This window comes from Eubalaena glacialis, chromosome 12 (assembly GCF_028564815.1).
Source record: "Eubalaena glacialis isolate mEubGla1 chromosome 12, mEubGla1.1.hap2.+ XY, whole genome shotgun sequence".
NCBI lineage: Eukaryota > Metazoa > Chordata > Mammalia > Artiodactyla > Balaenidae > Eubalaena > Eubalaena glacialis.
Window position 1 is genome coordinate 32,921,742 of NC_083727.1, and position 12,664 is coordinate 32,934,405.

A 12,664-nucleotide genomic window follows, 5' to 3' on the forward strand; every position below is an offset into this window, starting at 1 on the left:
CACACAGCTAGTACTGGTGGAGCTGAGAAGAGAATGAAGGCTGTGCTCCTAACCACCATTCACAAAGAAAGGCTGAAGCCTTTGATTAAGAACCCGATATACCCGGATGACAAAAGCTTCGTAAATTAAATGTTTTTCTTCCTTTCTAAATGACCAGAAACATTATAGCACTTATTATGTGCCAGGCACTGTTCTAAGCCAAGTTACAAGTGTTACTGTACTCAATCCCCATAACAACTGTGGGAGGGAGTTACCATCATCAACCTTCTGGACAGATAAGGAAACAAGCACTGAAAGGTATTCCATGAAATGTCCAAGATTACACAGCTAGCAGGTGGTAGATCAGGGATGCAAATCCTGGCCATCTGAAGGGTTTGTATGTGGTGCAAGATTAAACACCATAAAACATGCTGAGGACAGCAGAGAATATAACTTTTAAATTAATCATAAATTACTGCTTTATGACAATCAGATATGGAAATCAAAGCATCACTTATGGAATAGGTCATTATAGGCAAACAGTCCTTAGGTGCCATTCTACAATCTTATAAATAGTCTAAACCAAATAAAGCACATGACAAGCAAAGTCCCAGGGACAATCATTAAAACCATAATCGGGACAACATTTTCCTATAAAAAATAAATAATAATTATAACACTATGCGTAAAGTATAAATACCATCTATACTGTGAGTAACAGTCATTACGACTTCATTGTTCAGTTAAACCACTGTAATGTCTACTCAGCAAAGATGTAAGACAAATTACTTTCTCCAATACAAATTAAAACTTTTGTTCAAGCAATTTCCTTTTCATTTTGTGGTATTAGATTAAGACCATATTAGTTCTATTTGAATTTCAACACATTCTGAGATGAGTCTGAAACATATGAAGCAAATGACATCAACAATATCAAAAAAATTTACGACAAGGACCAAATAGAATGCCTTATCCAAACTTTATATACAATATTGTACAGATATGTGAAAGAGACTGTAAATACAGGTCACAGATGAATCCATATCATTATGAGTATACACCAGATTTATCCTAACAATAAACTTTTATTGCCTGTGGTAACAGAACCAACCAAACGAAGTTTATCTTTAATATAAAAGGGACTGCTACATTCCAGTTAAGTTTTGATTGTTGAGTATTAATAGTAATACCCATCAATAATATGAGATTATTATGGGTACCTGTGGCTTCATGTGATGTCCTCATTTCACTCTCTGTTCTCTCTTCAAAGTCTTCTTTGACATCATCAGCATGCTGGTCTCTGAGAAAAATAGGTGTTTTAATATTTTGTAATAGAAACGTTTAAAATGGGAAAGCGGGGGTGGGTGGTAGTGGTGGGATGAACTGGGAGATTGGGATTGACATGTATACACTGATATGTATAAAACAGATTATAAGAACCTGCTGTATATAAAAAAATAAAATAAAAATTTAAGTACAAAAGAAAAAAAAGGACTGGCTCAACACTGCACCTCAGCAACTGTTTTTTTTTTTTTAATTTAAAAACAAATGATATCATTGTTAGAAAGGATTTTCAGTTTTACTAAGAAGCAATTAATACTAAAAACACCTATAAATGTTCATTTTCCTCATTATCAATTTTCATTTACTGTTCAGAAAGATTTTAAAGCTAAGAATGGTATTAAGGTTAACTATTCTGGAAAATGTGGCTACTGAATAGCTCAACTTCAAATTGGGACATGTATTCATGAAGAATTTTACTTGTACTGTATGGTAAGACTACAATTTTAAGTAAGAAAATGGTTTTAAAGTCCACACCATTTAATCAAGTCACTATATACTACTCAGCTCCAGAATTTGAGATTGAGGCTGAGATTGCCCAGGAGAATCAAACTCAATTCTAGGAAGCTTTTCCTGGCTTAATCAGGTCAAATTCATAGGCTGAACTGATTCCACCTCTCTCTGACCAGGAATGAACTAATGCTAATCTAACCATGCCAAGAACGCTCTAAAATGGAATGGACCCATTCCAATCCTAATTCAGAGCTTTACCCTGAAGTCAGCGACAAAAATGGCTTTAAAGGAAACCAGGCACAGGCTACTTATATTTTCTTTAAAACTAAACTTGAGGGATTTAAAATTTTTAACCTAATGTATTCCGTTCTCAGGGTTCAAAATAAATCCTTTATAATACTCTATAATACTCTGTACTTATGATGTTCTGTTGTTTCAAATGCTGTTACCTTTACAAATATATCCTTAGTTTCTTGAAGACTCAGACCACACTTCTGTTCGGTGTTAAGAAAAGGGATAATACCTTTGAAACCAAAATCCCAACAAAATATAAAGGAGTTCTATAGTCTTAATTACCAAGGCACTAATTTACTCCCTTTTTGTAACAATACTAATTTAACACAATGCTGCCAACACAGTAAGCATGAGATAAATAAAATGTTCACTAGTTCCTAGAAAGATCATTTCCAGGGACACATGAAATTTCACTGGAATCTGAGCTCCCTGGCTTACTTCATACTAAAAACAACTTACCACAACTGCTGAAGAATACTTGCTTATTTGAGAATGGGAAGAATCACCGTTATTATGCAATAAAAAAATATTTTTCCAAGAGAAATCAATTAATGACTATGGAGGCTCTTACTCCATAGAAAGTGGGGAGATGGAGGTATAGTGAAAACAAATAAGAAAATTGCTGATAACTGGAGAAAGGACACTAGTTGAAGTGATAGTAGAAAACTGTCTTCTCTGTAAAAACAGTGTTGAAGTTAGACTTGGTAATTACAACATGTTAAAATCAGCTAATTATGCTAAAATTAGCTTATGTGATCTTCTGAACTTGTTTCATATTAAACTGGAAATAATAATCTTTGAGCCCACAAACCTATCCCAGTAAGTACTGTGGCCACTGAAATAAGTGGTTTGTGGATGGCTATATTAATAGTTATCAGAAACAATCACACATTAGAGTGACATAACTTAAAATTGGCATTTCTCGGAGTCAAAGAAAATAAATTCCCAATTAATTACTGTAGATTGCCTAAAAGCTTTAATGAATGGCTAAAAAAAAAAAAAACCCAAACAAACAAACAAAAAACCAAACTGAGCCCAAAGGCTAAAATTATATCTTAGAATTTTCTGTATATTTCAGTTTTCATGATTGAAATTGTCCACTGATAATTAACAGTTACATGTTTGTGGTTTCAATAATGCATGTTATATTTTCCTTTAAAGTAAACTTTATTAAACTAAAGCTATAAGACCTAAGTATGAGGAAAGTTCTTCTGTATTCTTATGCCCAAATACAATGCCAATGACTTATTTTAAGAAATGTAGGAAAAGGATCATTTTCTAGGAGGGAACAGAGATAGAAAAGGAAAATAAGATGTTTGACCCCAAAAGTTTCTTCATCCTAAATGTGCCATAATCCATCGCTGAAGAGAAGCAAAAAAGAAGCTTTCTGCTTGTATATTCATGTTCCTTCATTATAGAAGCGTGTTCAGTTCTTACTTTCCTTACTTTAACTCATGATATTTCATTAAATTTAGCCCATATAAACCTGGGAATATATACACATGGATATTTATCTTCACTGAAAAACAATTCCAATGCAGGACTCCACAAGAAATGTTCATTGAATGTTTTATTTCCAATTAATAAATTGATTTTGCTAACTCCTTAAAATTAAAAGTGACTAAGCCCCTTTGGGTTCTGATGCTTCCTTTAGCTGGGGTGGGGTCAATAAGAATAGTCTGTTAGAAGGGGTATTACGAAACAGATGGATGAACAGAACCCCTGAAGGAAACAGAATCCTGACCAAGCACATCCAGAAATGTGGAAACAGTATTAATAAGAAGTAATAATAAGAAAACTTAACATACTTAAGAACATATTATGCACCAAAGATTGGCTGAGTTCTTTACATGTCCAATATTTCATAACAATCACTGGAAGAAGGTTCTGTTGTTATATCCACTGAAACTTAAAGAGGTTAATCTCAAATTTTCAGGGCAAGTATAGCACCAGATCTTACTGACACCAAAATCTATAATTAGATTTAATTATTATTTGTTTTTTTACCCTTGTGTTTTTCCAGAATACAGTAAATATCCTTGTTACATGCAGTTAAAGGGAACTTGCCTTCTGGTGTCATAATCTTATTTTCAAACTGTCTTTTATTGATAAGGTCAGGAATGAGGAATCTGACAAATATTCTTGTTTTATATTTTATCTAAAATAAAAATCACTTTCTCAACTGGGCAACCAATATTTCTCTCACCTATAAGGTTAGAAATTTCACTGCTAATTCTCACTGAATAGGTACTGTGATTAATTTCTTTCTCTATGCAAAAATGAAATGCTTTATCTAGGATATCGACTTCCCAAGCAAAAAGTTATTCTAGCTGCACAGTCTTCCAATTATAAACAAAACATGTTTATATCACAATGTCAAAACTCTGTGATAATATTATAACACACTCTGGAACAGAGTACAAGATATGCTTGTTGACAGATTTTTTTTTTTTAATGACAACCAAAAATATTTTTGTTGTATTTTAATATGACAATTTTCCTCTACTTTAAAACTCCTTTATCTTCTCCTCTTGATCAACATTTTTCATTACAAACAATTTTGTTTAGGAAGGGAATACAAGCTGAATCGTAACATGGAGAAAGCAGCCCAGCAGTGGTCTTGATGGTCTTTGAAAGTGAATAGTCCTGGTTCAAATTTCAGCTCTGCTACTTACAAGTTCTATATGACCTTCAGCAAGTTACTGAACTTCCCTAATCTTCAGCTGCATCTTCTGTAAAACAAGGATGATAAGTCCTTTACCTCACAGGCTTTTTGAGGACTGAATAAAACAATATATAGGAAGTGCTTAGCATACAGCCAGACACATAAGTAGAAGCATGATAAATGGCAGCTATTACTATTTAAGAATTACTTATATTTTGGGATAAAATTATCTACTGACACCTATTTTCTTTAAGTAACCTGTTTTTCCTCAAGTTTGAAAACAGCCTTTAGAGTAATGGTTATGAGCCAGCCTACAGTCAGACTGCCTAGCTACTTACTAGCTGTGTAACCTGTAACCTGTAACCAAGAGAGGTCTGTTTGCTGAATGTGGATGTAATAATAGCGCCTACCCCACATAGGCATTATGAGGGTTAAATGATCTAACATAGCTAAAAGCACCTAGAAAAGTGTCTGGAACACAGCAATTTCTCTTGGGATTTTAGAATTTTCAACAACCAATTTATTTCAGCATTTCTTTAGCCTGAATTGAAATATGATCATAACTAAAATCTTACTCAAGAATACTCTTTAGGCTTTTAATTAAGACAGTGGAATACACTCAAATGGAAAAATGTTTTCTTTTTGAGTCAGCATTCTCTTTTTCTCTGTAATTATGTGTCATGCTTTAGATGTCTTACTATCTTACTCAAATGAGATTTGTGGTAAATATTAGTGAAACAAACATTAGAAGAGTAAATACATAGTAACAGGATAGCATTTGAATGCCAACAGCTGTTTCTTCAATTTTATTTTTCATTTAAAAACAATCCCTAGCCCGTTATGTTTCAATCAGTCATCAGTTTGTTAAAAGTAATATTGAAACAATATGAAACAACTATTTTGCTTCAATTCAGGGATTTCAGCCAGCTCTCTAACTCCAGCATGAGTTTGGCTTGGCTCGTACCTTAAAACCACCCCATCCTTCTCTTTCCAGAAGAGCTTATTCTAGTCTCATAGGGGCTTTGTCAGAGCTGCAGAGGACCTGTACTCCCCAGGAACAAGTGGGGACACAGTGAATGTACTGAGAGCTGTAAAAAATGTAGGGTTTCCTATTTTGAATGTTAAAAGGATGTCTCTTTGCATGTCCCCAGCATTCTGAAAAAAAAAATTCTGGGCTGAGGTCACTCACAGGTAAAAAATCAGAGAATGGGAATCTCAAGGTTGTATGTTAGAGGAACTGTAAAAGAGAACCTGAATTGTCTCCAAAATGTCCCCTACAAACTGTGCTTAATGGCTTCAGGACAAGGAGGTCACCATCTTCAAAGGGATTCGGAAAAGATGGCAAATAGAACCAGTGCAATTAAAACTTCCATGTCTACAGTTAACATTCGAATAAAGAGTTTTTATAACTAAATCCGTTTTGAGACTATACATGAACAATAGTTTTAATAGAGTTTTCGTAAACACAGCCCAGGAGAGATAAGCATAGTTTACTATTTATCTAATGACTAAGAATAAAACATTTTGATTAATAAGGCTATTGAATTATAATTTAGCATAAGGAACATATGTTAGTGAAGAAAGGAATATAATGAGTAAGTAAATAATAGTGGATGTTATCAAGATGCCAAGGAAACTCCCCAGTAAAATGAATTAATCAATTAATTAATCAATTCTCTTATAAAATGAAAAGCCCTAACCAATAAGGTGAGATCTGGGAAGTAAAGATCATGTAGCATAAGACGAGCAGGACTGCATTGCTTTCATGCTGCTGTCATAGGAAAAAGAACAGATATCGTTGCTTTTCTGCTATTTATAAAAGAGTCTCCTGAGTCAAGAATAAGTGCTATTCAAGGAGAGAAAATCAGACTCCGTTACAATATTGTTCTAACAACTTCCCAGGCATCAAAAGTAACACGGTCATCTCTTCCTTACACTCTGAATGGTTGCCTTGTGTCACAGCAGTTGGCATCAGGACTGCGAGTGTTTTAACCCAAACCCAGCTTCTCCCTGGTGCACACAAACAATGACATAGATTTGAATCAGATTCCCAAGAACTGGAATATTTGAAAATTTCCACAGCTCCTAATCCATATCTGGCAGCCCATCAACAAAAGGGGGGAAGAGGCTTTACAATAGGCAGGAAATGACTAGTCATTAAACGAACTTTCTGAGTAGTCAACATCAAGCCCTCAGGACCAGAAAACCTTAGGAAGCAAAACAAAGTTTCTGAAGATTCCTAATTAACTTTTGTAATCTTCTAGAACTTCTGGCTCTAAATTAATTTTATTCTACTAGATTTTACAGTTTTGCAAATAAAGAGATGTATACATGCTTATAGTTCCATATTTTATGTTAGCCTGTATTCCCATCTGTTTCACAGGGCCCTTCTCATGGGTACAGATGGGCAAATCTGATTCATCCTAAATATATAAATTAGATTGAAGCTGCAATTCCTGTAAGTGCTCCATGTAATTCTGAGAGTAGAAACACTAGACCTACAACTTGAAAAGCTGTTTTAATGGCCTATAAAGAACTGAATTGAATTTTTTCATTGGATATAGGTTAGTAATGGGCATTTGCCTTGCAAGGTAATACAAGCATTAGCAAGTATTTTTTAAATGCTTTATTGTACTTCTGTGGTTATCCCTAAGCAGGCGTAAACAACATGGAACCTTAAAACATTATGTGGTTTTTAATAGCGATAGCACCTAATTTAGAAACACAATTACAAGCATCTGTAGAATATATTTCATGAGAATAAGACTATGTGGGATAGACGCTGATGTTCTCTATTTGGTAACACATTGTGAAGTATTACTCTGGAGAAGGGTCTTTATATTCAGTAATGATTCTCAAGGCCTGGTTTATAGATCACTTGCATCCAATCACCTGGGGATGCTTGTTGAAAATGAACTGGGATGCAGCTTACATTTTCTGAATCAGTATCTCTGGAGATGGTACCTCCAAGGTTGGATTTTTTTTTTTTTTTTAGTAATTTTTAAAATTTAATTAATTAATTAATTAATTAATTAATTAATGGCTGTGTTGGGTCTTCGTTTCTGTGCGAGGGCTTTCTCTAGTTGTGGCAAGTGGGGGCCACTCTTCATCGCGGTGCGCGGGCCTCTCACTATCACGGCCTCTCTCGTTGCGGAGCACAGGCTCCAGACGCGCAGGCTCAGTAGTTGTGGCTCACGGACCTAGTTGCTCCGTGGCATGTGGGATCCTCCCAGACCAGGGCTCGAACCCGTGTCCCCTGCATTGGCAGGCTGATTCTCAACCACTGCGCCACCAGGGAAGCCCCAAGGTTGGATTTTAACAAGCATCTGATGCTTCTGATGCAAAACAAAGTTTGAAACCCGCAGGTTTTACTCAGATAGACAGAGAAAAATAAACTTTCTTTTACTCAGCTGTAGACACATAGAGACTTAAGGTTATTGGTCCCCAGGAAAAGCTCCTCCACTGATTGGCAGAGCCCAGCCTCACCATCTTGCTGCCAGGAGCACGGCGAGGGCAGAGATGAGCGGCTGCTCTTCCAAGTAAGGAAAACATCTCACTGAAAGCTCTAGACGCAACACAGACGCTCCTTACGCATCTGATGAATGAATGGGTAACTGGGAGAGGATTACATCCTCACATTTCTATCTAAATACACACTGGGAGTTCATTCATCAGCTGACCACCCATCTGACGAGTCTCTGTAGGAAAACAGACCCAAGCATTCAGCACACCCACAAAAGGACTCAGGATAGAGCCCTCTTAATGTGGGGCGGAGCTTCCCAGCTAGGATGCCCTGACCCTTGGGTACCAGTGCTCTGAGATACTGTCGCCTGTGGCCCCGGCTCTTGCCAGCCAGAGGCAGCCCTCTGTGTCATACAAATGTGGTCGTTTCCACAGTACCATTTTCTACGTGGCCAGGTAGTTAAAACAACAGATTGGGAAACACTGCCCTAATTTATACAAGTGTAGGTATGTGTTTGGGGGATTTACCTCTTAGATATCCAGTGTGGGGATTTTACAAAGTTGAGAAAGTAGGAAGTTTTACTGGAATAAAAAGAAGGTTATGAAGCAGTTGCCTCTTAGGTTATGTGACTGATAACGTCTCCTTTGAAGGCTGGTGGATGATTCATGGTGGCCTTCCAACCTCACTGAGTGCCAGGTAGTGTGCTTGGTGCCGAGGGTGTCTCAGAATCGCAGAAGACGTGGCCTCTGTCCTTGTGGAGCTGATCATCGAGCAAAGTACACAGACTCGGAGAAAGTATTTACACAGAATTGTCAATTGTGTCGGGATGTGTGACACAAAAGCACATAATAATGAGGAATCTGACCCACGGTCTGGAGGATCAGATAAAGCTTCCCTAAGGAAACGGGAGTTAACCTGGAGCCTGAGATGTAAGAGACTTGCTAGGAAAGTGTAGGAATGGGGGTTCGAGGTAGAGAGAAAAGAATGTTTGAGGACCAAGGTGGCTGAAGCATTAAGTTTAAAAACAGCCTAGTAGAGAAAAAGCTGGAGAGTTTGGCAGGGGCCAGATAACACTGGTTTTGTAGGCCATGTTCAGAATTAGCGTCTTAATTCCAAGGGTAATGGGAAGTCGCGGAAAATTTTAAGCAGGAAGATATACTCCCAAGTGAATTTTTAAAATGCAGACTCCTAAGGCTCTAGCCTGAAAGATTCTGGCGGGCTGGGCTGGGCCCCATAATCTGAATTTTAGAGATCTCAGGGAATCAGACGTGGAGTCAGGTTTGGGAAGCATTGCTATGGAAAACTGGTTGTCCATAGGTCTATCCCAAGCAGGTGGCCTGTGAACTGGCCCTTAAAATACCAGTTATGGTATGAAAAGGACACACATATTCCTTGCATTGTTCATTTATCTGGCCCTATTATGTCTGCTCCTGGATCACAAGCCACACCAGCACACTTCACTCTGGGGACCGGCTGGCATTTGAAATGGGTGAATGGGCTGGTGCACCAGACATTGTCAGGGCCTGGCCCATATCTCCTAGCCACACGCTACTCCTTCAGTGCACAGCGGCCGACTCCTACCTACCTCTCACCTGCTCTGCCTTCCCACAGGATTTACTGGGGCCCTGACTGCTCTGCCTGCTGTGCAGCAGGGGACCTGCTGGGAAATTAACTCATCCTTCCTCCCCTGGCAGCCTAGCTCCGTGACCGAAAAGGAACTGGTGTTTTAAAATAGCTCAGCTCCCTCATCCCTACGGTGGGAAAACCTGAGATGTGTGTTTTACACAGCCTCCCAGAGTGCCGCCAGCAGGGCTGTGTTCCCGCTGTCCACAGTGGTAGCTGGTGTGACAATGAAGCTTCTACTGGCTGTCTTCCCTCCCCGGTCTCACCTCTCCTCTCCCCTCCTGGCGTTTTCCTCACCTCTCAAGTAAACCACTTGCCATCAAATCTCTGTCTCAAGGTCTGCTTCTGGGGGTGCAACTGTCTCTTGCTGTGCCAAATGCCTTTTTTTTTTTTGAAAAAAGTATAGAGTCTGGCAACCAATTTTTAGCAAATTGTTAAGAAGGATGCAAAGAAAATGTGTTAAAACCTGACTGGGAAATTCCATCTACATGAGCAATGATTATGGAAAAAGAGGAGAGACCGTAATCTGACATTATGAGAATCATCTTATTTGAGTGCTCTCTACTCAAAGTTTAACCTAGGAATATTAAAAAAAAAAAATGGGCCAGCCTTACTTTGCTCCTCTGAAATAAAATAAATATTGTGAAACAAATAAGCAACCTATTCGTCTTGCAACAGCACTAATAAAAACTAACATTTATTGAGGGCTTATTGCTTATTAGTCACTGTTCTCAGAGCTTTGCACAGCTCACGATTTCATTCGTAAGTCCAGGTGAAAGAATCAGTGATCAAACAATTTTATGTTTGCTATACACACTACTATATATAAAATAGATAACTAATAACGACCTACTGTACAGCACAGGGAACTCTACTCAGTACTCTGAAATGGCCTGTATGGGAAAAGAATCTAAAAAAGAGTGGATCTATGTATAACTAATTCACTTTGCTGTACACCTGAAACTAACACAACATTGTAAATCAACTATGCTTCAATAAAAAATTTTTTTTTAATTTTAAAAAAGAAAAAAGTAATTAAATATGTTCATACAGATTCACTTACAGCAAAGAAGCCAGATAACTTCAACTCTATTAATTCTACATTAAATCAACCATCCTCTAGCCTTAAGATGAGACTTTGTTGACAACCTTTCATTTGTTAACATCTGCTGTGTTGCTACCCCATGATCATTTATATCTAAAGTACCATGTATCATTTTGATTGTTGTTGAGAACTAGTGACTGCCTGGAGAAGAAAAAAAATAAAATAATCTGAAGCCAATTTTTAAAAATTTAAAAGAATAAAATCTATATTTAGAAAAGTAAATAAATCGATGTTATTTTGGCTATTTTGGAAATGTTGTTTTTATGCATAATGAAGTGCTTAGATTGAATATCATGATGTCTGTAATCATTTCTTAAAAATACTTAGCATAAAAAGTAAAGCGAAAAAAAATCTCGGTCAAAAATGTTCACCTTAAAAAGTCTGGAATCATTAAGGGATTGTCTCCCTCATGTTTCCTTTGACAACATATAACTAATCAAATCTCTCAGGTTACTACTAGCCTCAAAATAAATAAATAAATGAGTCAGTAAATAAATAAATAAAATAAAAATAGTTAACCTGGAAAGTTGAAGATGAGAAGAAATCTGAACAAAGTCTTCAAAACCATGAATAATATAACGCTCATTTACCAAATGCTGGTACCCCTGAAGCAATTTAACTTTAACACAAATAAGTGTACATATTAATTCACAGAGAAGTAATGGCAGGTTAGAATTCACTGAATCAAAAGACAGTATGGGCTAAAAATCTATGTAATGTAAAAATTATTTAGATATCAAACATGTGCCATGGGTTATGATAGAAACCTTAAAATCTCTAAGACTGTCTCCTTATGACGGGTGATGACGTGAAGAACCATGCTCACATCCTCACAGAAGACAGATCCCTGGAATCGTTAGATCCACTATAAACGTCACTCTTTTCTAGAGATCAGACTTGTGGTTACCAGAGGCAGGGGATGGGGGAGGGGGAATTGGAGGAAGGCGGTTAAAAGGTACAAACTTCTGGTTATAAAATAAATAAGTCCTAAAGATGTACAGCATGATGACTACAGTTAACACTGCTGGATGGTATATTTGAAAGCTGCTAAGAAAGTAGATTCTCATCACAAGGAAAAAAAACATTTTTTTCTTTTTTTTTTGGATGTACGTGAAGTGATGGATGTTCATTTACTGTGGTAATCATTTCACAATATACGTAAACCAAGTGACTATGCTGTACACCTTAAACTTACACAGTGCTATATGTCAATTATATCTCAATAAAACTGAAAGGAAAAAAATTACTCTTTTCTTACAAATATTTTGAGTTAAGAAGGACCACAAAAATCATCTAAACCAACTAGGTCTTTCTGCTGTGAAGAAACTGGACCCAGGTACCCAGCCCAGAGCCCAGAAAGTTAGTGAAAAGCCTGTGAGATGAAACTGCCAGCCCTTCAGAGTATCCTGTTAAAATTTTAAACAATATCTCAGCTTTTGAAATCTAAACTTCAGGGATCCTTACCTCCTTGTGAGTCAATGAACTCTGTTTCTGTAATTATTACTATGTGAATTAGTACTTTATTTGTCTTAAAACAAATTTCCTCAAGTGATATGCCCTCATTATAGGGCATTGAGTTGGGTAAATGAATTTATGTTACATTAGTCATGGTTTTAAGGATTAAAAACAAATCATCAGGGACTTCCCTGGTGGCGCAGTGGTTGAGAATCCGCCTGCCAACTCAGGGGACACGGGTTCGATCCCTGGTCCGGGAAGATCCCACATGCCGTGGAGCAACTAA

General features: G+C 37.0%; 1 protein-coding gene across 5 annotated transcripts in view; it reads right to left on the reverse strand.

The window, feature by feature from the left end:
- L3MBTL3 (L3MBTL histone methyl-lysine binding protein 3) overlaps positions 1-12,664 on the reverse strand; it is a 119,659-nt gene that overhangs the window by 16,556 nt on the left and 90,439 nt on the right. For all 5 annotated transcript variants that reach the window (XM_061207728.1, XM_061207727.1, XM_061207726.1 and 2 more), the window contains one exon: positions 1,200-1,279. In XM_061207728.1, the coding sequence (XP_061063711.1) occupies positions 1,200-1,279 (80 nt within the window). The remainder of the gene's footprint in view (positions 1-1,199; positions 1,280-12,664) is intronic.